Raw genomic sequence first — 27,919 nt, forward strand, 5'->3', positions numbered from 1 at the left:
AGTCTGATAACAAACACAGGGCTGGGGATTGACTGGATTGCACAGGCGTGTGTGGGTGTGAGAAATACCACAGAAAGACCCAGAGAAATCAGAAGAAAGCCAAGGACAGCCACAGAAGGACTTGTAGCATGACCCTGAGAAAAAGGTGAGAGAGAGAGCATTTGGGCACAGTGCTGTCTGGAAAGAAGCTTGGATCTGTGAGCAATTAAGTGTCTCCAGCTGTTTGAGTCCTACAGTGTTCAGGGAAACAGAACTTTATGTACATTCCTTGTAAATAAAGAGGATTGCATCAATGACATGCCTGACTCAGTTTCTCCTTCTAATAGAAACAACCCACAGGATCCCAAATTTTGACTAAAAGCTCAGGTCAAAAGGGGTAATAATATTAAACCGGATGTATGCTTGTGATCTCCCATGTGCTGTGTCTGTGACATTAAAATCCTGCGCCACAGCTCAGGGTCTCTAGCAAAGTAGGAAGGAGAGGCAAGGAAAATGTAGGGCCTAACACCACCATTCTGAAAGAACCAAAGAACATGTGTTCCTAGATGAAACCTGGGACAGTCTGTTAATATGGAGAGAAGTAAGAGGGAGACCAAGGGAGAGGACATGAACTTGCATGGGATCAAGGGAGCAAAGCAGCTCACCATGTAGTTGTTTGACAGATGTAAGTAAGCCGCTGCACACTCCAACAAGTAATACAAGGCTCTGGCGTATTCGCCCATCGCCATGCAGTGCCGGGCCAGGGGCACAAAGACAGACTCCACGATCTCTTCACATTTGCAGGATCCCAAGCGCCTGATCTTCTCCTGGTCCCTGTCGGAATGCTGAATGATCTCGTCCAGCCTCTCCAGAAACTCCTTCTCTATCTCTTCAGCTCTGGCCGGAGACAAGATGGCAGAGAAGGGGCAGGATTCCCCTGTCACAAGGCTTTCTTGTGTGTCCGCGTGCGCAGGGTTCGGTAGAATTCACAGTTCTAATTCCCTGGTGCTGTTTTTATGTTGTTCTCGTGACCCAGAGAACGGTGCTCTCTGTCCCTAAACTCCTAGCCCCTCCTGGGCCTTTATGGCATAGTTCTAGAGGAAGACTATGGTATTCCTTTATGCAGGGCAAGTTTAAGGCAATCTGCAGCTCTTGGCACACCCCCACATGAGGTCTTGTGGCCACTAGAGGGTGGAATGTGGCAATTCTCTCCCACCACCATCTCCAACAGGCACCGCAGAGCCCCCATTCTCCCTGGGCCATGCCCTGTCTGCTGCGGGGTGGGCTCAAGCAGCTTCCTCCCTAGCTACAGTGGCTGCTGCTCCCCTTCAGACTCAGGCAGACATCACATCCCTGCATCAGTTACTCTCTCTTCTGTTTTTTCAAGTTATTTTTTGCAAGGGCTGGAAACAGACTTCTTAAAAATGAAAGCTGAGATGCAGACATCATTGCAGGATTCCTGGAGGGAGCCCAGGCCCACAGCACAAGCCTGTGATGTTAGCCAGCCCTGGCACCCTGTGCTTTTGGCCAGGATGCAGGCAGCCCTTTCTCTGCCTTGCTTGAGAAGACAGAACTCCATCGCCTCTGACAGCACCAGCACCTAATCCCTCCTAAAAAGAACAACCAAAACCATTTCAGCTTGGAGATCTTCCTGTTTCTTAACATGCCAGAGAGAAAGCGGAGCACAAAAGTTGGCTAAAATGTACCTGACTGAACAGTGGCTCTACAAAAGAACTTTGTAAGCAGGCCTGAGTACCTTACCTTGGATAGAAAAGAAATGTGACCTAAAAGCTTGCTTAATCTGTATCTCCTGCCCTTGGCTCATGTGCAGCAGGACTGTGAACCACAGATGGCCCGGACAGTATAGAGCTTTCATGACTACCTGTCTTTCCCAAGCAGGATCTTGAAAATGTGAATTGAGTGTAAACAGATGGAGAGATGCCTGCCTGAGTCTGCAGAGAGCCTGAAACAATCATTCTGAGAGTGTGTTCTACCGTATCCACCTCAAATAGGGCTCCATCGACTCTGCTCTTCATGGCTGTGCAAGTTGCCATTTTTCCAGGATGCCACAGAAACCACCATTTCTGCCATGGAATTCACTGTTTTGCTGCAATCAGGCACTCACCGTTTTATCTTCCTGACCTACCAGGACCTGTCTGCAGCTACCTCTTGCTCTGTAGATTTCCCCACAACAGAGAGTTATTTCAGTGCACGCTCCCTGCACAGTTCCATGGAGCCAGGGACTGGGGAAAGTGCCAACTCCATGGAACAGCACAGGCTGGTGAGCTAAGCAGGCTGGAGAATGGTACAACAGCCAACGTCTGAGAAGATGAGCCACTAAGCCAGCTCCCAGCTTCCCACTTCCCTGGCATCCATGGGGGAAGAGGGCTCTGAGCCAGGCTGGGGCAGGAGCTAAGGTTTGGGGTGTGGAGCAAGGCCACCCAGAGGGTGTAATGAAAAATCCATTCTTGGACTGTTGAAAATAAACAAATTCTACTGCAAGAATGTTTAGCTATGAGCCACAGGGGGATAGGAAGGAGAGTGAGTGGGAATGAAAGGCATTTCCCAGAAAGAGAGAGAGAAAGAGAGAGAGAGAGAGTAAATTAATGCTGCTGTAGAATATAGGATTCCCATTTTGCCATGGAATACATGGGGCCCTGACAGTAGGGATGTTCCATTCTAAGAGAATCCCTCACACCCTCCAAACTCCCAGTCTCCGTGGGTATCTCGCACCCCATCAGATAATGTCTTCCCCCACAGGTAGCAGCCAAACCCATATATTCCACTCACAACCTCTGGAGCCCCTAGGAATCTATTTCTTTGTAAAGTGGTCTGGTGAATGAAGACCTTGCTCCCGTACTTAAGATTTTCCTCTGGCAACATCTTGTGTTTCTTTAGTGCCTTTAGAGTCTCTGGAAAGAAAATCAACCAGGGGGTTCAATGCAACATCATATGTCCTGGAATAAGAGCCGCTTTTTACCATTCTCTAGCACTAAGATAATGAGATGAAATTCCATAACATAGGGAATGTCTTCACTGCAGACTTAGCGTGTGACATACCAGGCCAGGAAACTCCAAAGGCCACAGTTAATGGGAAGAATCCCACCCACCCAAAAATCCTCCAAATGCCGACGGCTTAAAGAGGAGAAACACCCACTACTCCCAAAAATGTTCTTTATGGCCCAGATCTTCAGCTGGAGTAAATCAGCATAGCTCCATGGATGTCAGCACAGCTACACCCACTTACACCAGTATATGATCTAACCCAGTGGTTTTCAACCTATTTACCATTGTGGGCCGCATATGTGGCCCACAACGTGTTATGTGGGCCGCATCCAATACTACCTCTATGACCCTGAGGATGTCACATGGGCCGCAGCTCTGTGCTGACTGGGCCACAAGCAGCCCGTGGGCAGCAGGTTGAGAACCACTGGGTGGGGGTTTTTGCCCAAACCTGTTAGTCCATAGTGCATTTCATCAAACTGTTAAAGGTTCTTTTCAGTGCAGCATTTTAGGCTTTGGCTACACTAGCACTTTTGTTGGCAAAACTTTTGTTGGTCAGGGTGTGTGTGAAAAAACACACCCTGACTGACATAAGTTTCACCAACAAAGCGCCAGTGTGGACATGGCTATGTCAGTGGGAAAGCGTCTCCTGCCGACATAGTTACCGCTGCTTCTTGGGGGTGGTTTAAATATGCAGACGGGAGAGTTCTCTCCCGCCGGCATAGAGCGGCTACACGAGACCTTACAGATTGCCGCTATATGGTCCATAGTGTAGACGTAGCCTTAGTTAGTCAGAAGGAAGGAGGAGAAATTCAGTTCCCCCTAGCCACCTATTTTTGTTTGTTGCTTTCTTTTAAACAATATTTTTCATTCCTGAATTTTTCAGGCTAATATATGATGCTGAGGAGCCAAATTCTGCTCTCTGTTACAAAGATGCAACCCCCATTGAAATCAGTGGAAGTCCAATATCTAATAAATCTGTGATTTGAGCTAGACAAGCACAGTTCTGTTTCAGTTAGAAGATGTTACAGTCAAGCATGGATTTGGTCTTCAATTTCTCATTGCTGCACTGACTGAGTCTAAGAAGAACCCCTGGCTGATCTGTTACATTCCAGGAAGATAAGCTTGAATTTACCTTTCTCAGTGTCTTGTGGAAGTAATAACTCTAACTTCTTGGAGACAGTAGAAGTAGTGATGTCTGAAATTCAGAGAACAAGGGAGAAGGCATATCTAAGGGTGCCTGCCACACACATCCTTTGTTCAAGACAAATGGTTCTGGTACATGCTGCCTACATAGAAAAGAATCTTTACCGGCATTGGGGATCTGGAAAATTTCAGGAGATGGTTGTCTGGACACAGAGATCCTAGTCAAGGGTGCACCTGCTCAACATGAAAAAGAATCAAAGAATAAAGTTCCTCTGAAAAGCCACCTTAGAGTCATCACCTGCCTCTGCTTATTGGAAAGAGAGTGTGATGAGCTTTCATCGCAACCCCGCCTGCAGTCTGCAGATGAGAAAGAGAGTGCTGCATCTGTGAAAGTGACTACCATCCCAATAGACTTGCCATTGGGCATTAGCCATTTTCTGTTGTACTCTTTTGTACATGATGACTTGAACACTCCATTCATTTCTTTCTGCAAAAGGACCACAACCAGCATAGTATGACTGTCTTTTGTATGTCATGTCAAACGCAGGTACTGACCATTCATGGTCATGAAAGATTTCATAGCACTTTTCTCAAAAGTTAGAGATGGCAACCTGGTTGTCCTGGCCTAATTTATTTGTGGAAATGTACATTCGGCTCCATAAACACCTTTCGGAGTGTCATTTGAAATAGTTATTCCTTCCCTCCTACTCCTTAAAACACCCTGTTGGGTAATGTTGCTGACACAGAGCAGTTGCAGTACTCCACCCCAGAGATGGCTGTATTTCATTGGTGGGTGAGTAATCCATGTTTAAATAAACTGTAAAACATGATGCCATTGAAAGACACTGTATAAATACTGTAGGAAGTTTGATTGTATTTTCAGTTCTCTGTTTGGCCCTGTTTTATTCCCACAATAAGCATAATGCCCCTACTCCATTTGTTACATTCTTAGACCTGGTGCGATGAACAGCTCAGTGGTGTAGGGGAGAATATATATAGAGAGAGAGGTTTAATTATTATCACAAAACACTACCACACACGGTACCTCTAATCCACCTAACTCATTTCATTACGAACTAAATGCCCAGTTCTTTCGCAGAGTCTGTGCAAAGCTGTACATTCTCATACATTAACATACTAGGCAGTTTCCACGGTATGCATCTGATGAAGTGAGCTGTAGCTCACGAAAGCTCATGCTCAAATAAATTGGTTAGTCTCTAAGGTGCCACAAGTACTCCTTTTCTTTATACTAGGTCAAATTCACTTTAGTCCAACTCCACTGAAGTAGGCTTACTCTTCTCTTTAATTATTTTGCAATAGGTTTGTGACATATTGCACATATTTTCCTACTCATACTGTGAACAGCAGCGTTCTTTAGAGAGAGCCAATGTTTCAACATTCAGACTGTCTGAACAGAAGCAGGCAGAAAGGAATGACCCAAATTGGAACTTGATCAGAACACCTGGGCTTGGATCCTTCTTGTTGCCTCACTTGCTGTAGGATCTTACAGAGCTCAATTTTACATTTCATCTGAACAGTGGGAAGTCTTCAGCCGGGCAACACTCCCTAACACCATGGTAGGGCACTAGGTAAGTACTGACTCAGGGGACTAGGCCTCAAAGGTATTTAGGCACCGAGCTTCCATTGAAATCAATGGGAGTTAGATGCGTAAATACCTTTGAGGAGCTGGGCCACAGTCAATTGCTCCCTGTGGTGGGGCTTTCTCCCCATCACCTGCAAGGCAAGGGAAAGAACCCCAATTAGTCATATTCCACACTTAAGGAGTGATTAACTAATTGCCTCCTGGCCAGAGGAAACGGAGCAAGGCATTTTAAATAGACAGAGGGTGCTCAGGTGGGGACAGACTACAGAGCACACAGGTTTCTGATGGAGCAAAGCCTTGGAAGCGGATTCAACAGACAGGAAACACCAGAGGAAGAACTCTACAGGAGCGGGTTAGGCCCCTGCAGGAGAAGCCCTGAGGGAGGGCCAGCCAGGGAACTACAGTGGACCCTGGGGCTGCAAAAGAGGTATTAGTTTGGTGATCTGATTGGACTTTCATTTGGACTTCACGTTATCCCTGAAAGGGGTTTAAATTTCCATGTGCCTTGGCCTTATGGCCATGCCACAGCACACCCAGAAGAGGCAAAGAGGAAGCCTGAGAAAGGCCACTGAAGGGCAGAAAATGAGCCCAGTAGGTGAGGGCAGAGACAAGGACCCTGTGCAAGGCAGCATGAGGGGTGCCCACAAGGTGAGGATGTGCTACTAATACTACGCTGCCCCTGAATCCTTCTCCGCTCTCCATATCAGCGGTTCCCAAACTTGTTCCGCTGCTTGTGCAGGGAAAACCCTTGGTGGGCCAGGACGGTTTGTTTACCTGCCACGTCCTCAGGTTCAGCCAATCGCAGCTCCCAGTGGCTGCAGTTTGATGCTCCAGGCCAATGGGAGCTGCTGGAAGAGGCAGCCAGTATGTTCCTCGGCCCACACCGCTTCCAGCAGCTTCCATTGGCCTGGAGCAGCGAACCACAGCCATTGGGAGCCATGATGGGCCAAACCTGCAGACGCGGCAGGAAAACAAACCGGCCCAGCCAGGCCCAGCCGGGGCTTTCCCTGCACAAGCGGTGGAACAAGTTTGGGAACCACTGCTCCATACCAATTCTTTACCTACCTCTTTTGTTTTCTTTTTTGTGCTCTCTCTCTCTCATACCTTCACCCAAATTATTTCACTCAATCTCTCTCCCTTATCAGCCACAATCCCTTTTCATCCCTCTTTCTCTCCACAGCTCCCTGGGTTTTAGCGTGGTGGTCTCGCCTCGCTCCCTCCAGGTTACTGTGAATTCTGTATCCGATGGGGCATTTTACCTTCACTTGTCCTCTGGACACTTTCAGGGGAGCATATAGTGGCTAGGGAAGCCTCAGCTGTCACAGCTTTTCGCTCCATCCCTGCCAAATCGGAGGGAGAAACAGACGTTAATAAAGAGCTGTAGAACAACTCCTCATCGCTATCCGCATGGTAGTGGCCAGCAGAAGCCAGTGGGCCATTGTGCTAGGTGCTATACTGACTCAGAATACAAAGATGGTCCCTCTCCAAAAGCACTTACCCTTTGTCTTTTAAATGTTTAGATTGTAAGTTCTGTCCTCAGTTAGACCCACTCAACCCCACCGACTGCCCATGGGTAGGGCCCTACCAAATTCACAGCCGTGAACAACGTCTCACGGACCGTGAAATCTGGTCTCCCGCATGAAATCTGGTCTTCTGTATAGTATAGGGTAACAGTACACAAATTTTACAGGGGAGACCAACATTTCTTAAACTAGGCGTCCCAACCCAAAAGAGGGCTGTGGGGGGGGGTCACAGTATTGCCACCCTTACTTCTGCCTTGCCTTCAGAGCTGGGTGGTCGGAGAGCAGCAGCTGCTGGCCAGGTACCCAGCTCTGAAGGCAGTGTCCCACCAGCACCAGCGCAGAAGTAAGGGTGGCAATACTGCGACCCCCCCCTAGAATAACCTTGTGACTCCTACACAACCCCCTTTTGGGTCAGGACCCTTGCAGTTACAACACCATGAAATTTCAGATTTAAATATCTGAAATCATGAAATTAATGATTTTTAAAATCTCATGACCATAAAATTGACCAAAATGGACCGTGAATTTGGTAGGGCCCTACTGGTAGGAGTTCCACAGCCAAGGCCCGCTGTGCTCTGTGAAACAACTGTTATTTATTATTTGATTGGCATAGTGCACAGGAGACCCAGTCACAGATCAGGACCCCACTGTGCTAGGGGCTGTACAAGCACAGAACAAAAGGTCCCTGCCTCAAAGAGCTTGCAGTGGACCAAATCCTGCAGCAGACCAAATCCTGCACCAGAACTCCTAAATTCTACCAACAGGATGAATTCCTTGGAAAATTCTATGGCTGCTGAAACAGAGTCCACAGGGCCCTGATTAAGATGAATGGGACACGTCACACCTCTCACAGCCATTTTTCCTCAAAGCCATTGTTTCAGGCTCTCTGCAGACTCAGGCAGGTGATACTGCATCTGTTTCCATTTTCTCCACCATCATAAAGCCTATAAACACATCTGTTCCAACAGAAGAGCTCAGATTATGAAGAACAGTTCTGGGGCAAGGACACAGTTCCCCAGCAAACCCTGCAGCCATGGAAGTGTGGAGTACTCTAGGCCCTGTGTCTAGGTGTAGCTGAAGGCAGAATTTGGCCCAGCCCAGGTATCCCCTTCACATATCATCAGCCCAGCTAACATAGCCTCCTTCCCTGCACACAATCCTTCCATTCCATACCTCTGCCTGCTTCCCACTACTCCTTCACAGCCCCATGCTGTCCCCACCACAGCCCTGGACTTTCCCCTACCCTTCAGCTCCTGACACCAGACCTAAAGGCTGAGCAGAAATGTGAGGGGGCATGGAAAGGTTACAGCATATGTGGGGCTTGAGGAGTAGAGTGGGGATATAGGGGAAAATAAGGGGATTGGGAGGGCATGGAAAGGGGGCCAGGATGCCTCTCCACATTTCCCCTAGGGCGGGAGGGGATATGGAGCAAACGGGACTACTGGAGGTGAAGGAGAAGGGAGAGAGGGACTTGGCAAAGGTGTCTGGTGCATCCCACCAGCTAGGAGCAGAAGAAGCCCAGAGGTACACTTAGTCACACCCTCCAGGCCCCAGGTCTCAGAGAACGCTGAGGCTCAATACATGCCCGTGCAGATGCGTTGAGGACTGTGCATTGTCTGCATAGCCCTAGTCTCTGCAGCAGTGAGCAAAGCCCTCCCAGCAGCACGGTCCCTTGGGGAGCCCAGTAGAAACCGGGGCTTCCATTTACCTTCAAATGAGGGTGCCTGAAGATTTTTCAGGGTTGTATTAATGATCAGTGAGGCTGCTTCACTGAATGGGTATTCCTTGCGCTGCTCAGAAATGTCTTCCTGAGACTCAGTGTTCACCAGAATCATCTCCACGGTGTGGCGGTGAAATGAAATGAAGTCCCCTTCTCCGCAGCGTCTGCATTTGTGAGCCTGCCCTTCTAGATAGCTCACGCACTTGAGATGTAAGGCTTTCTTCTGGCTCTTCAGCCAGACCTCATAGGCTGCTTCCTGCAGCAGCGGTGTGCAGAACGCCATGATGCTGCATTGCATCACCAGCTGCTCTTGCTTGATTCGGTTATAAACAGAAGAGCGGATATCTGAAAGACAACGTGGATTTATCCATAAACTCTCAGCTAGGCCAGCTCTCATGCAGGGCTCTGTTTCTGCTGCAGCCACTGATGGAACTGTCCACGCTGAAGGTGTAACACTGTCCTGGGGAGTGGGTGGTAGGGATTAAACCCAGAACCACCAGATCTGAAAGCATGAGACATTACTGCCTGAGTTAAAAATTGCAGTCCTTAGCCACGGATGTAGTAGGCTTCTCAACCTCCACATTTGGGCCAGAGTTCCACACTACATGGATTATCACCACTTGGTTATACACCAGCAGACTCCGAAATAACCTCATCCACTTTAATTCACTCCTGTTGCTATTGTTGGTGCCAGACTTGCACTGAAATAACAAAAGATAGATATATGGTGATTTCTCTGCCAATCTGTGTGTAGACAAGCCCTTAGACACCATAGGGAGAGTTTGGTGGAATCTAGGTGAGGTAGGAGGAGAACAGAACAAAATAAATTCAGGGGTAAGACATATTAGCTCATACCAGCCCATTTTGACAGTACGTTAGGGGGTTTGGAATGACTATAATTTAGTGCTTTAAAGTATATGCTGCCACATCATGGTTATTATTATTTGTATTAAAATAACTCAACAGAGATCTCAACTGAGCTGAGGGTTACATTGTCCGGGGCACTGTATAAATGCATAATAAAAGATCATCCCTGCACCAATGAGTTTATAATCTACATACGAATCAGACAAAGTTGGGGATGGGAAACTGAAACACAGAGCCAGAAGTAGAGCTTAGGTTTCCTGTGTGTGTCAGGTCAGTTTCCTATCCCCTGCACCCAACTGTCTCTCTCTAGGTAGCACAGGAGTGACTTGAATGCATTTACAATAGCATTCCTAATGCTGCAACAGCTGAGTTTTTTGTATAGAATATTCCTTTATTTTTTTAAAGAAAAAAGGCATTGATGATTACCCTGAAACAGATGCTTCTCAGGAGTTTATTTCAAAGCATGATGCGAGATTCTGTTGTGTAGGCTGTGACTGTCAGTAAATACATTTAAGATGCAAGCAAGTACTAAAGCTACAGGCAAAAAAAATCTAATGATCTGTACATTCCCTCCCTACTAGAAATAACCCTGCACTTTATGCATGTTAACAAGATGGATTCACACAGCACTCTGGAAAGATCACCAAGAACACAGACAAGGAGCAGTGGGATTTCAGCACACTCTGGTGCCCTCAGTCCCTGGCCAGCTCCACATACCTGACTCTTGTCCAGTTGATCTGACCATCCCTCGGCAAACAAGTAACTCTATGGAGGGCATATCCTGTGATTGTGCATTCTGGGAGTCCTTTCTTTTATTAAAACACTTGAAGATGTGGGAATCCACCAGGGTTGCAAGCGTCTGGTTCATCTTCCTCTTGGTCCATTCAGGAAGGATGTGGAGCAGCAGCTCAGTCGTGAAAGTCAGCCCGATGATAGCCGCACACTTCACTACCATCTGCTCCGAAGGGCTCATGTTGTCTAACTCAGCCAGTGCAATGCCTACCGAAAACAAGTCATCCAGTAAATCATCACTTCTCCATGCTGGGTGCTCCTGAGACACCAAGACAGTAAGATTACAGTGGTTAGCTTTAGCGTTGGGGGTGAGAGGAGGATGGACGTCCTATCTGGATCCTGTCCTTTTTACCCTACAAATGAACTGACCTGAGTAAAGTCTGCTGCAGTATCCACGGTATGCATCCGATGAAGTGAGCTGTAGCTCACGAAAGCTCATGCTCAAATAAATTGGTTAGTCTCTAAGGTGCCACAAGTACTCCTTTTCTTTTTGCGAATACAGACTAACACGGCTGTTACTCTGAAACCTGACCTGAGAAAGCCAACACCTCAATTATCTCGTCTGGAAGCTGCCTTCACCAGCAACTACTGGTAATGGCCAGTCATGGGGAATTCACCCACTGGATTTTTGACCATGAGTTGATCCAGGATCCACCATAACTGCTCAGTAGCTTGATTTGTAGAATTTATTAGGAGGGCTGTGTTTATATTAATTCTTAATAGTTTGTCGTTTAAATGAGTTTTAAAGCGGCTTCCCAGAACAGCATCAGGACTCTGCTGCGCCGAGCTAGAGTGCCGACTACTGGACTGGAAGCTTGGCATGACTCCAAGAGCAGACCAGCATATTCAGGGATTAGACTGGGGCAAAAGGAGGGGAGAACCTTTTACAATACAAACGCCAGAAGAATGCCTGTTCAGCAGACTGTAGTAAGGCTGAGTAAGTGAGTGAGTGGCCTCCCTCCAAGCTGGAGAGCGAGGGACCACTACACTCCCCCTGGTGGGCAGAGCTAAATCTGCCATTCCCTCCCTCACCGGAAGTCCTGGGGCTGGACAGAAAGTATAAAAGGAGAACCCCAGAGCTCATTTGTGACTAGCAGGGCCGTCCTTATGCATAGAAGACTGCGTAGGGCACCTGAAAATTTGGGGCACCACTGAGTCTTAGTGTCCACCCTCCTGCCTCTTCCTATCCCTATTCTGACCCTTCCTGCAGGCTCCCACAGCTAGGTGCTGCAGCCTGGTGACTCTTACTCTGGAGGGGATCTAGTAACTTAAAAGTGAAAAAGCCTGCCATCCCTATTAGCACAACATTGAAACTGTTAAAGAGACATTCAAGTGCTAATGAAGCCATTTAACTGACATTTGCCAACCCCAAGGTATATACTGTCAGTTTCTGAATTTACTGACAAAAACAGTTGTGCATTACTGTAATATTTACTCAGAACATGTTAGTCTACATTTAAATTTTCTTTAAAAATATTTCATTAGTGAATTAGTGAAGATTATAAAATCACATCTCTAAAAATTCCTTGCATACATTTTTAGATGCACAATCTTCTTTAGCCTTAAATGCTTGGATCTTCAGACATAGTTTTTTAAATAAATCCTTCAAAAGACCACCCTTATCTAAAATACACATTTTAATTTTAATTACTATAGTAAACAAAACTTGCTTCCAAAGTCTTCCTGTCCTTTATGTCCATCCCCTTCTCCCTTCAAAGCCCACCCACCTTCCCACCCCTGTTGAAGAGAGCCCTTAAAGGGACAACACACCTTTCCTTTCAGATAGCTGGACAAAGAGTTTCCCTTTCTTTACTTCTGACTATATGATTAATTAGTTTTAAGAGAACTCTCCAGCAAAATCAGTACCTAGTAAGATATAAAAACCTTTGTTACGCCTAAAATCTTTGGAAACATATTTTTTAAAGTGGTAAAATTTCATAAACACGTCTATTGTTATGGAGATCACACAAAGTAAATTAGTGTTCCCTTTTTCTAAAAGCAATGAACATTATTATGAACACACTAAACCTCTGTGACTAATTAATTTAAAATAATGTCTTTGTTTCAGTGAGTTAAATATGTAGTAATCTGGAAGTATTACTTTATGAAGGCTTAAGAGTACATTTAAAATATTATCAGTATTTCTAAGCTGATTTTAAGAAAATGTAGAACAGAGAAGAGCTGCATCATGTATTCCATAATATTTGATATTGTATTCAGCAAGCCAGCTGACTCACCCTTACTACAAAGTTTTTGCAAATAAATCTCTGACAAACTTTAGGGCATATCAAAAAACCTGTGACGGACATTTTTTATTCCCAAGTTTAGTGCTTTTAATTAGGTACCTTCTGCATGTCCAGTCTTCACCATCTGGCATGCAGTGGAAAACATGCCCCCGTTTTCTTTAGAAAGAAATTGCAGAAGAGTGGTTTTTTCAAATGTGATTTGCTTCATTTGGTTTCAGGGATTTGGCCCGAAGGGGGTGAGCAGGATGGGGGAGGGAAGAGAGGAGGGAGACAGTGGGGAGAGGGCGGGGTTTGGGTGGAGTGGGGTGGGGCCTGGGGCGGAGCAGGGGTGGAGTGTGGGTGGGGCCACAGGCGGAAGAGGTGGGCTGGGGAGCTAGCCTCCCCAGGCGGCCGCTTCACCCACAGCCAATGACAGCAGGTAAGAGCAGGCTGGCTCCTGCACACCGAGCGTGCACTGCAGTCTCCTTAGGCAGGGGTTGTATTCACAGAGCTGAATGCCCCGGCACTGCACATTCTGCATGAGAGAGAGGGTACGGGGGTCTCTAGGGGGAACTGTGACTCTCAGCCGCTGTGAGGTGGGCCATGGGGCTCGGTAGCCTTTGCTGCCTCGTCCCTTCCCCCCCGCCTTTCCCCCCCCAGGCAATGAGCCTGGGCTGCCGTCGGGCATAGGGGTACCAGTTTAATAATACTGCGTAGGGCCACATAACTCCTAAGGACGGCCCTGCAGACTAGGCCCTGAGTGGAGTTGTGCCCTGCGGTCGGAGGAGACAGACGAGAATCCCCAAAGACTCCCCACCACTGTTAGGGCCCTGGGCTAGGACCCGGTGGAGTAGGGTGAGCATAGGTCTCCCTATCTGCTGCTGCCAACCCCACCCCTGGGATGGCAATCTACCCACCTTAGGCCAGATGGTCTTCACTTGCCTGCTTTTGCTCTGCCCCAGTCAGGAGGCTGTGAGCCATAGACTGCCTGTGCTCTGCCCCGCACCCTCACCCCCCCCAACCCCCCCCCCCGAGGGCCAGAGCTTCCCCGTAGACTATTGATTACTACCTGCCTGTAGTGAGGCAGAGTGGCCTCCATCCCCACTTGAAAGTGAGGGACCACAACACAGACTTCTTGCCTAATTGGAAGGTCTGGCCTATTCTGCAAAGCTCAGTCTCGTCCTTCTCCGCTTTGCTCCAAAGTTCAGACCTGCGCTGTCTGCTGCATTCAAGCTCCCAGGCCCTCTTTAACTGCTGCCCTTAAGGAACAGAGTCATTGTGTCCCCACTGGCTGGAGACATCAGGATCAGACCCTTACCTTTTAACGTAGGGGGCAGCATAATATTTTGCAACTTAACGTTCTGGCGAATGGTGCAAATGTACAAGTCATTGTCTAAGCTGGAAAGTGATTCTGTTTTGGAGGGGATGACCTTGATTGCATTGGCTGCATGGAGAGAAAGAGGAGAAAAAACAATTACGAGAACTCACATTTTAATTTGTTTGCTTTTTAAATATAACCAAAGCAAAATAATACTTGGCAAGATCTGATGGGAACAGCCTTTTAGCCATTTTGGTGTGAGAGTAAACTCTATCACCCAGCATGCAAAATGGGTTCCGTTGCATTTCTACTTAATCACAACATTCCGAGGCCGGCTGTTCTGGGGGCCAAAGCTTTCGTGTTTGGTCCCTGCCCAAAGGGATCGCCTAGATTTTCCAGATTTATCAAATCAATGGCCCATCCAGGCCAGTATCCCAGCCCCACCAGCTGCTTAGAAGAAAGCCGTAACACTTCTTCCCTTATGGAAATTTGGTACTAATATGTGGGGAAGTACCATCCTAATCCCAGGAAGTAAATGGCTGGTTTATGGCCTGAAGAAGCTGGGCTGCTATTTTTCTCTTCCCACTTATTTATTTAGGAAGTTTTAAAAGGCTTACAAAATCATTGTCATGGAATTATCATCATTTTGTTTTTGATATTTACAACAGCTTTTATTTAAAGAAACATTATTCAGCAATATAATCATCAGATCTCTCTAACAGGGTGTGTTACCTTTTCACTACACAAGACGTTTTGTTTCTGGTGATTGTATTATTCTGATTACCCATTTATCAAGCCAGGCATGTCCATCAAATGTTAATAATAAAAAACATGGACAGATGTGCTGGGTTTGGTTTGGTTTTGAGGCAAATGTACTTTGTCTGAATATTGAACAACATATCTAAGAATCTATCCCCTACATTTCTCATATCTTAGCTAGTATAACTGCAAGTGATACTATTCCCATAAATATCAAAATCTTTTCGAATATATTTGTCTCCATATTATCTTATATCAATTAGTCCACAGATTAACTGTGTGCTGAGTAGGAAAGTGTTTCCTTTAATGTTTTAAATATGTTGCTTTTTCATTTCACTGGATGGCAGCATAGTCTATTGTGGGAAATTATAACTATTCACTATTAGAGGGGTAGTACATAGCTGAAACCTTTTAAGGTTGCTAACAAATTGCATTATAACCCTCTTTTTCTGTGATTTATAGCTTTGTTAGGCATTAAGCTTTGGGACTGAAATTTTCCATGCTTGGTCTCTGCCTCAGATTGTTTTTTTTGGAAAAGTTAAGATTTAAAATGGTTCCGCAGTTTTTTAATGTTAAAAAAAATGCATATTCCCCCCCCCCCCAACACACACCTCCTTTTTGAGCAGCTTTAGTGTCCCAAAGATTTGGAGCTGGAATAGAAATTTGTCAGGGACAAATAGCATCCAAAGGTTTTAACTCAGTCCCATGCTTTAACCAGTCAACCTTACTCCCCTCCTGGAGCCAGGAATAGAACCCTGCCACCCAGCATTCTACTGCTGCCTAGCAAAGTGCTGCTCAATGTACACCTCTTACCCTCTGCTGCCTCCCCGACCCTAGTCTCTCCTCCTTTCCTAGCCTGCGCAGCTACCCTTTCCATTCCCCTCAGCATTGCCCCTTGCACGCTCCTTCCTTCCTGAATTCCAGCAACCAGTGCCAGGCTGACAAACGTTCCCAGAAAAGATGAGAACTGCCTGGGAGGGTGATACACTCTCCTGCGAACAGTATACAGTGGGCTGTGGCATTTAAGAACGTAAGAACGGCCATGCTGGGTAAGACCAAAGGTCCATCTAGTCCAGTATCCTGTCTTCCGACAGTGGCCATTGCCAGGTGCTTCAAAGGGAATGAACAGAGCAGATAATCAAGTGATGATGAATTAATGACAAGTAGCTTACTGAAAAGGATCTCCCACTCATCATCTACTTCCTCCTCCTCCTCCCACAGATGGAAGATGAGCATGTTGTTTAAATGGAGGTTCCGCAGCAGCTCCTCGCAGTAAAATGGGATGCCATGGCTTCTCTGTATCAAGAACCTAAAGAGAGGCAAAACTATCACTACCCATTAAAATAAAGGATTGCGATGCTCCTCAGGCGATGATGGGAATGGTAGCTACAGAGACGCCATCGTGACAGGTGCCTTCACAACACCTAAGGTTGCAGTTGAAATGGACAAGGCTGCACCAAGTGTCCTGTATGCCTGCTATGTGGTAGATTGCAGGGCTGCTACAAGTACAGAGTGTAAACCGTACTGAAGATACAGAGTGTGTCGTGGGGTGAATGGGCATCAGGGCAGGGGGTCAGGCTCTTAGGAAAGCATCTCAATGTTCAAATGACAGTCAGGTGTAAATCAGCACTTAACGTAGCTATGGCCGTTTACAACAGCTGAGGATCTGGCCCCATGTTCTTTTTTAAATGTTACTAACAGCAATTAGATTACTAAAACTGGACCCATCCATGTCAAGCCTAAATATTCTCTGCTAACTCCTCACATCAGTGGCACCACCTTCCTGCAGAGTTCCAACCTGTCACAGCCAGCCTCTTCCTCAGACACCTTCTTCCTTTCTCCCATAAAGCCCCATCAGTCACAGGAAAAGCTCCCTGGCAAAGTCCGTCTAGTCCCCACCTTTTCCTTCTTCAAATCCCTCCTTAAAAGTCACTTCTGCCTTTATGCCTGCAAGACACTGCCAGCTCACATTGGCTAGGCCATCTGCGAGCCATAAGCACTGTTCATTTTGCTAAAATGTACTTGTTTGACTCTCACCCTTCCCATTCTCACACAACCATGCTCTTTGGCTACGTGTTGTAACATACAGTCTCAGTGTTTTTAGGGCAGGGACACTGGAGCCCTCATCCTGACTGGCACCCTTAGGCGTTACCGTAATATAAATAAATGCCAAGATTTTCAAAAATGGGAGCTTAAAGTGAGGATCTTAAATCCACATTTGGGCACTTACATAAATTGCCTGATTTTTTCAAAAGTGCACCTAGCAGCTCCCATTGACTTCAACCATGCAACTTTAATTGTGCATATACACACTGATTCAATCTTTAATTAATTATTGTCCCCCGCTCCCCCATGGGACTCCTTGCTTCAGTCAATGCACACAAGGGAATCTAGGATCCTATGGTTACACCAGTGTGGGGGTCTCACAGGAGTCCTTGGAGTAATTTTAAGGGTTCCTTCTACATATCCAAACCAGGAGGAGGGTAAGGAGATTCGCTTAAGCACATACAGCAGTTAGGCATCTAACTTCCGGTTGCTCTTTTGAAAATCTCTCCATTTTATATCAGGCTTTTTGTTTGCAATGTTATAAACTGGTTTGGCCAATATCCATTGACCGGGTTGCTATGACATTTGCTGTCTCTCAGCCACTTGAACTGCAAAGATTCAACATGTCAGTAAAGCTTCCTATGGCACAATATCCCCCAAGTCCGCTCATTACCTGATGTTTCATCGATTCACAGATTCTGAGGTCAGAAGAAACCACTGTGATCAGCTAGTCACACTGCCAGTGTAACACAGGACATAGAATTTCCCTGAAATAATTCCTGTTGGAACTAGAGCACCTCTTTTAGAAAAAAACATCCAGTGTTTTCGTACCATGCTTAGCTTTAGTATCTTAGAAAATATGGAAACAGTACTGGCATGCCCATCTGCATTACAGTAGTAAAATGGAAAAAACAATGATAACATTTTAAAATGCACTGTGCAGGGTTTTTTTAGTTGATTGCTTTTAGCTGAAGGCAGGTATCAAATAAGGCTTAATGCATTTTTAGCCTTGCAATTTGAATAGGTGAAAGGGCAACCTGGAGATAGACATTAGCTAAGTCTGTTTATAAAGCTGGAGATGGAAGCCTAGTACAGACTGGGTTTTACTTAAGCAAAAAGGGAACTGCTGATACAACCTTGAGGACTCTCGGCAGGTCACAAATGGGTATAGCAATAGGCAAAAAGAGTCTAAAACTGGAATGAGTTGCCCAAATTTGAGGTACTGGCAGCTGTGTTCAGCTGGCTGGAATAATGAAGACAGATGGGTGGGTAAGTCCCACAGGGGGCAGGTGGTGACATGTTGAGAAGAGGTGTAGGAGCCACTGGCACTAGATGGCTGGGGGGTTACTCCAGAAAGCCTATGCTTTACTGTGAGGATTTTACCTTTGTTTGTGGGCTCTGGGAATTACTCTGAGGACATCCAGGCTTCACCCAGACTGGTGAGGACTTTGGGCCCCATCACGGGACCACTGGATCCCAGACTGCCTAGGGGATGGGAGACTGAAGATTTCTGTTGGTTTCTTCTCTCTCACCTGTCCCCGCTGCCTGATTCTGTGCTCCTCCTCAGCTACCATCCAACCAACTCTGAGGCCGACTGAACCACATTGCACCATCATGACAGGCCAAGACACCGTCTCAAGCTCTGCAAGCCAAACATGCCACCGCTGAACCTGTCTGGAGCTGCCCTGCCTGCACTGATTCTTGGGACAACCCCAGACAAAAAACCGCATTTCCCCAGCCTTTGCTGCCGCACCTTCCCTCCCCTCCTGTGCCAACCCCTTTGCCTAAAGAGCTGGAATAATCTCTGACCATGTTGACCTGAAATCCAGCAGCAAACATAGCCTTTCCTTCCCTTCCCCAAAGGGGTGGACCCTTTAATATCACCAAAAATTCTGACCACCTTCTCAAGGACTCTAATAAACACTCCAGTCAGACTAGTCCCAATGCAGAGCCACTATCCTGTCACAGCTCAGAGAGCTCAGATTGTATTTTCCCTCTTTGCATTGAGTGAGTGTGATATTATTGACATGAACTGTGACCGTATAGATCATTGTTGCAACCAAGGTCCAATAGTTGCACCAAATCTTGTACAAAGGAAGTCGAGTAAAATGTCTATAGAAAGATTGTAATTTGCTGGTTATGATTATGCTGTCTGTATGTGTGTATCATTTTTGTATTTGAAGTTATGAATATTGGCTATGTACTTGTATCTCAATGTGTCTGATACTAAATAGCCTCAGTGAAGCATTTGGTCAGCTTCTTGAGAAAGGACTATTCTCAGTAAGTGCCCAATCAAGAGACACTTAACTGACAATGGACTTTGGGAGACGCCAATCCATATCTGAGCTTTCCTGAGAACATTCAAACTAACATGTAAACAATGGTGTCAGCCTGCAAAAAGCTGAATAATTCATGGGCATGTGACTTGCCCAGGTGGTTACAAACTCCATCTTGTAGCTGTGACTTTGCACAGAAGAACAAAGGGGTTTCCGCCCACAAGAGAGAGAATATAAAAGGCCCCAGAAGCCCCTCTATTTTGTCTTCAGCTGGCTCAAGAGATGGCCTCTCCACCCCAAAGAGATGCCTGAAAGAAACTGGGACAAAGGCCTGTAACTATGGGGGTGTAAGTGATTGCTGGACCCAGGCCATAAACCACAACATTGGTCTGAAAAGGATTGGGTCCAGACTAGGAAGGAGTCTAGTCTGTGAAAGAAGTTTATTGGGACATCTCTGAGAGTGAGATTTACCTGTATTCAGTTTCCTACTGTATTAGGCTTAGACTTGCTTGTTTTGTTTTATTTTGCTTGGTAACTTACTTTGTTCCACTTGTCATTATGTGGAACCACTTAAATCCTACTTTTTATACTTAATAAAACCACTTTTGTTTATTAATTAACCCAAAGTAAGTAATTAATACCTGGGGGAGCAAACAGCTGTGCATATTTCTTTATCAGTGTTATAGAGGGCAGACAATTTATGAGTTTACCCTGTATAAGCTTTATACAGAGTAAAACAGATTCATTTGGGGGTTGGATCCCATTGGGATCTGGGTTTCTGGGTGCTGGAGACAGGAGCACTTGCTAAGCCGTTTTCAGTTAAATCTGCAGCTTTGGGGGCATGGGTCAGACCCTGGGTCTGTGTTGCAGCAGATTAGCATATCTGGCTCATCAAGGCAGGGTTCTGAAGGTCAAAACTAGCAGAGAAAACGGGCTCAGAGGTAGTTTCAGCACATCAGGTGACAGTCGCAAGGGGGTCTCTGTGACCAAACCCATCACAGTAAGTAGCTGAAGGAATTTTGACAGGGCGGTTTCTGTACTAAGATGCACTCACACCTGACTGATGAATGGTGGGGCAGGAAACAAAGGTCAAGTTAACATCTTAGCCTTCTGTGCTCACCACTCTTCACCCAAACAGAGGGGATGGATGGTACCAGCTTAACTCCCTGCCTAGGGAGCAAACTGATTGAGAGATCCCCCGAGCAACTGCCCTGAGATGTACTTGCAAGCCAGAACATTAGAAGGCAGTGACAAGCCAAGAACTCAATGTTAATAACAATAATACCTGGACTTTCTATGGTGCTTTTGTCAGTAGATCTCAAAGTACTTCACAAAGGAGTCAGTATAATCATCCTCATTTTACAGATGGAGAAACTGAGGCACAGAAAAATGACATGACCTGCCCAGGGTCACTCAGTAAGCCAATGACAGAGCCAGGAATAAACCTCAGGCCTGCTGAGTCCCAATCCACTGCTCTAGTCACTAGGCTACAGTGAATCTTTGCCAAGCCACTAGAACAGCATACAGTTAGGGCCGACCATGTTTTACTAGGTGCTAGGCTATTGGGCTGTTTTGACCCTGCTTTCATGGACCCTACAGAGTCAGTCACTTGGCCATGAGCTATGTGGTTTCTCCTTTTCGGACCTGCTCCCCTCTGTTTTGTGGGAAAAGGTTGGTTTGCAGCTAAGAGCACAGAGCAGGTGCCTATCACTTACGTTTCTAGCTCCCGGGGGATGCTGACCACCCCAAGGTCCTGGCAGGCTTTTTGCAGGATCACAGAGGGCTTTAGCTCCTGCAGCTGAACGTAGATGGTTTTTGCATTGTTAATGATGCTTGCAGCAGAGACACAAGGCAGCCGTGCTTGGCAGCTGAAAGGAGCTAGAGACATGACCATAAACACTGGGATGCTGGAGAGCAAGTTGTCCAGAAATTCCCATGAGGCAGGATCAATGAAGTGGGCTTCATCAATGACAAAAATGAGAATGTCTTTCTCCACTGCCTAAAAAGGCAAAGAATCGCCTGAATAAGGTGTTGCTTCAGTTACGTATATCTTGCCTTCAGGCCAGGGCCCGGGGTGTCATACCCACAGCCCCGTGACTGCTACTCCAACCTATGGAGTGGAAGAGCAGCTGCAGCTCCTTTGTGTTGGTTAAATAAGATACTGGGGTCTGCATACACATGGATCCATGGCCCCTCCCATGGCCTGACCCCCGACTACCTCTAACATGACTTTCTGTGCTGACTAGGGAGGAGACAAGGTCCAGAGCTTTCCTCCCAGCCAGCTCACCCCACCTCATTCATGCACCTGTAAGAGGGCTGTGTCCACGCACACCAGGGGCAATATCACCCAAGATGATTACACTCTTTTGGAAAAGGGGGTTATTTATGTTTTTCCACTCTGGGGGTGTAGTCAGTGCATTTTGGGAGGAGATCCAAGCTTTGGGACAAAGCGTGAGCCAGTTTCATGGAGAATCCATCCCATAATCTGAATTTGAGAAGGGCCAGAAAGTGCACTCGGTGCTACAGAAAGACATAGTCCCTGCCCTCTAACTTTAGACATCACACAGTGAGCGCAGATAACAGGAATTAGGATTGAGGCGCGATACAGAGGATAAGGACATAAGGAAAATGGCTGGGGTACACCATATTCCCAGCCTGCTAGCCAACTGCTCATTAGCAGAATCTGCAAGTCCAGTGCAGTCTGGGGAATCATTTCTCTCTGTTTCACAATGAAGAGAGTGGTTCACCTTCTGTAGTATTTTCACAAGAAATAGTTCCATCTCCTTTGTCCTTGTTTCATTGTCCATTTTGGAAACCTCGGCAGAGGTGGGAAACTAGTCAGAAAAAAATGAGAACAGTGAGCAGAAGAGGCAGCGTTCCTGTTCATAATATACACATTCATGGGAAAAGCCGTGATTGAAATGTCCAGCCTAGTGAGACACACACGTTCATCTCAGTGTCTATCCTTTTCACACAGGGATTGCATCATCTGGGCATGCGTATGTGACTATACCAGGCCTCTGCTTCTAGATCCTCCATCTAAGTCCAGCTAAACAATTAAACTACCATCTGACAGCTCTTTGGTGACCTGTGTGAAATAAACTGTTGGTCTTAGTCCTGCTCTGGGTAGGAGGGTGCCTAAAGCAGAGGAACTATGGGTGAAATCCTGGCCCCACTGAAGTCAATGGGCATTGACTTCCCTTGTGATTCAGTTCACTCTGGTTGACTGACAGTGGACAGGCTAAGAACTGGAGGGGCTGTGATCGCTGAACTGCCCTCTCACCTAGAGAGGTGGTCCTTTCAGAGCAGAGGTGGGAAGTTGTGTGTTTACTGAAGGCTCACTCCGCCATTGTGGGAATTCTGTGGATAAGGAAAAGGGTTTCGTTCTCCAGGGCTGCCGAGCCTGCACCTTTCACCCAGCTTCCATTTTTGAAGCCTCACCCTCCATGACACCTTTTTCCCCTTACGCCTCTTTTGAAATGATGTTTCCGTGCTGTGCAGTGACAGGCAGCAAAACCAAATCACTGAAGTGTGGAAAACAAGAAATAACACCACACCACCCCCCATTTATTTTTATGGCAACTAGTGCAGATATCAGAGTGAATCTTTCCCTCCACATTCAACTTTTCTCCACTCCTGTTCCCCTTGAAAAGTCAAATGCAACTGCTCATTGGAGGGGTCCTCTTACCATAACTGACTAGCATCCACCCATTCCCTTAACTACTCTGTAAATCCCCTAAGCCCCCATCTGACCCCCCAACTCCCCAGGTGCTGCTTTCTAAGTCTTTCCTGGAATGAGTAAGAGCTTTTTCTTGCCACCTCACAAGTCTGGGTGGAATTGCTTCCCTTCCTCCTGTGTAGTTGCAGATGGTAGACATTCTGTGAATATCCTTTAGAAAGTATAGGAACAAAGTCCAGTGTGTGTGCACAAGCTAGGATTCAGGCTCACCAAACAGGTCAGCCTCATGATTGCAAGAAGGCCAATCCCAGAATAAGAGTGAGGAAGTGGGACAGATGAAGTGGATGGCATCAGATCGACAGCATGATGCCACTAACTCTTCCATGCAGATTTAGGAACAAACATTTCTTCAGCCACACCCAGCATCCTATTTATCCCAATTATAATGACTGTGTTGAATTTCATGAGTATTCACACCTTTGATTCAGTGTGCAATTTCAGGGCAAGAACAAAAAATGCTGAGATGCCGAATTGGTGTGAAGCAAGGTAAATAACAGAACCCAGTTCCACAGACAGGCTTTTCCCCCAGAAGGTGAGGGCTTTCTCCATTACCTTAACAAGAAAGATGTTATTCAGGAGGCAATAGTAGGTCTGTTCTACCACACCTCGGAGTTTGCCTTGGAGGATGTGCTGTCTTGCATCGTAAGATTTACAAGCATCAATCCCCAGAAACATGGCCATGAGTGTCCGGATGGCAAAAAAATTCTGCTGCACATTTACCTTTGTCAGCTCCATAGCAACAACCCTGCATGGTTAAAATGAAGAGAAATTATAAGGAAGTTCTAATGGGGAGTAAGGAAGAGCCAGCACATTCTGAGAAAGAATTACAGAAACACAAACCTACCGCTTACCACATGGACATCTAGACACACAGAAAAAGCTTCCAAATGAAGGAGAAATAATGGAACCAGCGTTCTTCAGCCCTTTCTGATCGACCTCCAAGACAACTACAAGACATTTCAGCACCTGATTTTCCTTATGGATAAATGGCTGAGGATCAGCAGTGGATTTGAGCAATGTCTCCTGGTCTCTGTTTCCTCCATGGCTGGTGCAAAGCAACCTAACCGCAGAGCTCAGCCTCTCCATTTTTCGCTTTTGTTTGAGGGACACAAAAGATTAACAGCCCTGAACTGATCTCCAACCACCTTTCCCAACCACACCCCTTTGAGTTTCTGGCAGAGTCCAGACTGATCAGCCTGTTTATTGTCTTCTGGAGATCACACCCTTGTCAAAAGCACCTGGCTGTTTTCAGTTCAGTTCCAGGCATCCCCCTGGACTCTAAAGTCATCCTGCATTGAAAGACATGCAACCATACATACCCGTGAGCATCCATCCCATTAGAGCTGCTCTCATTGCCACATCACATGCATCCAAAAATGTCTTCTCTCAGTGAGGGGCCATCTCCCAGCCCCTCACTAATGACATTTTTAAAGTCTGTCCATTTCTCTTGGGGGGGAAAAACCCAGCACACGCATGAGCTTTCGTCCACAGTTTAAAAGTTGGATTAGCCCATGAAAAGCTAGTAACGCTGTGTCCAGGTAGACAGAAAACATGGGCCAGAGTTGATCAACACCTTTTGAATTTTGAAATTTCAACATTTTTAATGTTGACATTTGAAAAGTAAAAAGGACTTTTTTTGTTAATATTGACAATTTTCATGGAAATCTTTCCCTAGCTTTCAACCAAGCACTAAGCTGTTCAAAATATTTCAAATTTTTTGAATTTTTAAATTAAAGGGGGGGAAAATGAGAGGAGAATTAATAAAACAAATTAGCAGAATGCCCCCCAATTTATTTTTTAGCAGCTCTATTGGATACACTGTCTTGCTAGACATGTTTCCTCTTTAGCATCAAATAGCACTGAAACATGAATCCGACTTGATCTGGGTCATGACAGCCTCAACCAAGGAGTCTCTCACAGGATGGATGGGAGAAATAGCCAGCAGTGTCTCTTTCTGATGCGTATTCATGCCCTGCTAGTTTTGAGGTTCCCAGAAATCAACTTTCCATATGCTGTCAGAAAACAGATGGACGGCTATGCCTTCTGATTCACGGGGGGTGGCTGGGTCAACAAATCAACTGGACAAGAAGCCACAGTTAATCAAAGAGCTGGTGAGAACCACAAAAGGACCCATCCAACCACAAGTGAATCTCTCAGATTGCCTCATTTATTAAATGAAGAATTAGAGCAGTAGACAGACATTGATAGGTACAATTGGACCAATGGTTGTTTCACCTCCCCTGTGACTGTGCTGGCTATTCCTGTATGTGAAATAATAGCTGTACTAAAGGAGGAAGTTACTAAAAGCTCCTCTTCCCCATGCAGGGCTCATTTAAGCCATTAGAGGTCAGTTTGCAGCCAATTAGACACCGTCTCAGTCTGTGCCAGCCTGACAAAGCCTCCTACCATTGGCATTATTGCAATCTCTGTGGGAATGTTGCAGCTCAGGATCACCATGCAGGGGCAGAGGTGTGTGGGGCACAGGGGTCAGGTGTATCAAAGTGGGCCAGGTGTATCAAAGTGAAGTTAAAGGCACTTACCTGTGGCCAGCCTTCTGGCCTAAGTAGGCAATTTCAGCAAGTAACTGGCTTTTTCCATAGCCCATAAGGCCTTCATACATTATGATACGGCCTTCCGTAGACCCCACAAATCCTTTCAATAAAGTGTCATAGATTTCAAGCTCTTTTTCCCGACCTAAGAAACATTGAGTGACTGTAAGAAAGCAAAGACCAATGCATTTCCCTTTCCCTCTTTGCTTAGCAGTGGCAGCATGTCTCCATCCATATTGAAAATGCATCCATAAGTCACTGGTTCATTTCCACCTCTGCTGCAGTCCTTATCCATCCCTTTCTCCCCACTCATTTTGATAATTGCAGCTTCCCTCTGTAGCGTAGTCCCAAACCCGACTGTCCAGATTCCAGCGGCTTGCTGCTACCGTCCCCCGCAAACACACAAAGAAGTGTGACTACATTATCCCTATCCTCACACAACCCCTTGTTCATTCCAATACCTGGGGTCCCTCTTCAGATTTGTTGCCAGCCTCCCTTACAGACCCTGAGCTACATTCACTGGAGCTGGCACAGGGAAGCGTAATTTACATCTCTCCTTACCAGCCTGCCAACTAGGAGATTCACCTCCAGGGAGGGCAGGTAGTAGTTGAGTGCATCAGCTCCTACAGGGCAACAGGATTAAAACTTAGAGACGAGGTGGGGCTCACCCAGTATTGGGGTGCTGGGATCTAGCATTTTGCTTTAACCCCATTTGTCAGTAAAGTGAAAAGCCCTTAAAATGAAAACAACAAGGAGTCTGGTGGCACCTTAAAGACTAACAGATTTATTTGAGCATAAGCTTTCCTGGGTAAAAACCACGATGCAGCTGAAGAAGTGGGGGTTTTACCCACGAAAGCTTACGCTCAAATAAATCTGTTAGTCTTTAAGGTGCCACCGGACTCCTTGTTGTTTTTGTGAGTACAGACTAACATGGCTACCCCCTGATCCTTAAAATGAAGTGGGAAGTTAACACCTCTGCTCGAAAACTTGTTTCTTCCACTAACAGGAACTAGTCCAATAAAAGCTATTCCCTCACCCACCTTGTCTATCCTGGGACCAACACAGCTACAACAACATGGCAAGCATGTATTCCATACTCTTGTTTGACCATGGACAGGTCCTGCACTCCTTAGCACCATATAAGGCCTGCAAGATCAGGCACCACAACTTCAGCGTAAAGGCCCCGTATCTTTAAGAGCATCCTGAGCACATCTCACAGCTTTACATTTCTGAATGATCCCAATGGTCAATTACTTAATATCCTCAAGTAAAAAGAAAAGGAGTACTTGTGGCACCTTAGAGACTAACCAATTCATTTGAGCATAAGCTTTCATGAGCTACAGCTCACTTCATCGGATGCATACTGTGGAAAGTACAGAAGACTTTTTTTCTGTACTTTCCACAGTATGCATCCAATGAAGTGAGCTGTAGCTCACGAAAGCTTATGCTCAAATAAATTGGTTAGTCTCTAAGGTGCCACAAGTACTCCTTTTCTTTTCTGTACTTTCCACAGTATGCATCCGATGAAGTGAGCTGTAGCTCATGAAAGCTTATGCTCAAATGAATTGGTTAGTCTCTAAGGTGCCACAAGTCCTCCTTTTCTTTTTGCAAATACAGACTAACACGGCTGTTACTCTGAAACCTATCCTCCAGTAGTGGCTCCCCCTCAGACATTTCCCCCCACATCCATCTCTTCCCCGGGCATCATCTTCCCAGCAGCAACAACTGCTCCACAGGTTCCTAAAGACAAACCAACTGGAATTCTGAAGAGCTCTGTCCACCTACCCAGTAAGGGATAATACTCAGACCTCTCCTTGGTGAGATACGCTTTGCCAATCATTCTGCAAGGAGTAAGAGAAAGGAAAGCTGCAGTTAAAGAGCGAAAATACTCCTGGTCAGAATCTACATGAGTGGGGGCGCAGCTGGGCTGCCCACTCTCTCTGAATCCAAGCCCTGCTTCCAAGAAGGGTTTCATTATTCTTAAGCCTCCTGCACCCAGAAGCTCAAGTTGAGATGGGGTGAAGTAGTGTCATGGGGTTTCCCTTCGGAAGAGCGCTAAAGGAACATCAATAATTAAGGAGCCTAATGAGCCTGGTGTAATGGGAGAGTGGATTAAAATCCATCGGAGAGCTAAGAAGGAAACGAGGCACAGCAGCCTACGATTCCTCTGGTAAAGAGCAATACAATGCCCACCAGTCTGGTTTCCTGAGGCTCCTCAAGGATCTGAAGGTAACAAACAATTTTGTACTGCAAATGGGCAAGAGATGAGAGACAAGTAGGAATAGACAGAGTCAATGAAGCTTGCAGGGGAAAAGATAAGGAAAGCAAAAAAAAAAAAGCAGAATGAGTTAATACTAGGCAAAGGCTGTAAGGA

General features: G+C 46.1%; 1 protein-coding gene across 1 annotated transcript in view; it reads right to left on the reverse strand.

Annotated features, from left to right (window-relative positions):
* The window catches only part of ADCY10 (adenylate cyclase 10), a 74,239-nt gene that overhangs the window by 18,365 nt on the left and 27,955 nt on the right, over window positions 1-27,919 (reverse strand). Inside the window, exons 12-23 of the mRNA XM_077825341.1 lie at window positions 27,331-27,386; window positions 25,537-25,690; window positions 23,549-23,741; window positions 22,005-22,091; window positions 20,973-21,256; window positions 16,108-16,244; window positions 14,177-14,302; window positions 10,559-10,840; window positions 8,963-9,319; window positions 6,991-7,071; window positions 5,805-5,862; window positions 645-876 (exon numbers count right to left, since the gene is read on the reverse strand). Of these exons, the coding sequence (XP_077681467.1) occupies window positions 645-876; window positions 5,805-5,862; window positions 6,991-7,071; window positions 8,963-9,319; window positions 10,559-10,840; window positions 14,177-14,302; window positions 16,108-16,244; window positions 20,973-21,256; window positions 22,005-22,091; window positions 23,549-23,741; window positions 25,537-25,690; window positions 27,331-27,386 (2,047 nt within the window). The remainder of the gene's footprint in view (window positions 1-644; window positions 877-5,804; window positions 5,863-6,990; window positions 7,072-8,962; window positions 9,320-10,558; window positions 10,841-14,176; window positions 14,303-16,107; window positions 16,245-20,972; window positions 21,257-22,004; window positions 22,092-23,548; window positions 23,742-25,536; window positions 25,691-27,330; window positions 27,387-27,919) is intronic.

This window comes from Eretmochelys imbricata, chromosome 8 (assembly GCF_965152235.1).
Source record: "Eretmochelys imbricata isolate rEreImb1 chromosome 8, rEreImb1.hap1, whole genome shotgun sequence".
NCBI lineage: Eukaryota > Metazoa > Chordata > Testudines > Cheloniidae > Eretmochelys > Eretmochelys imbricata.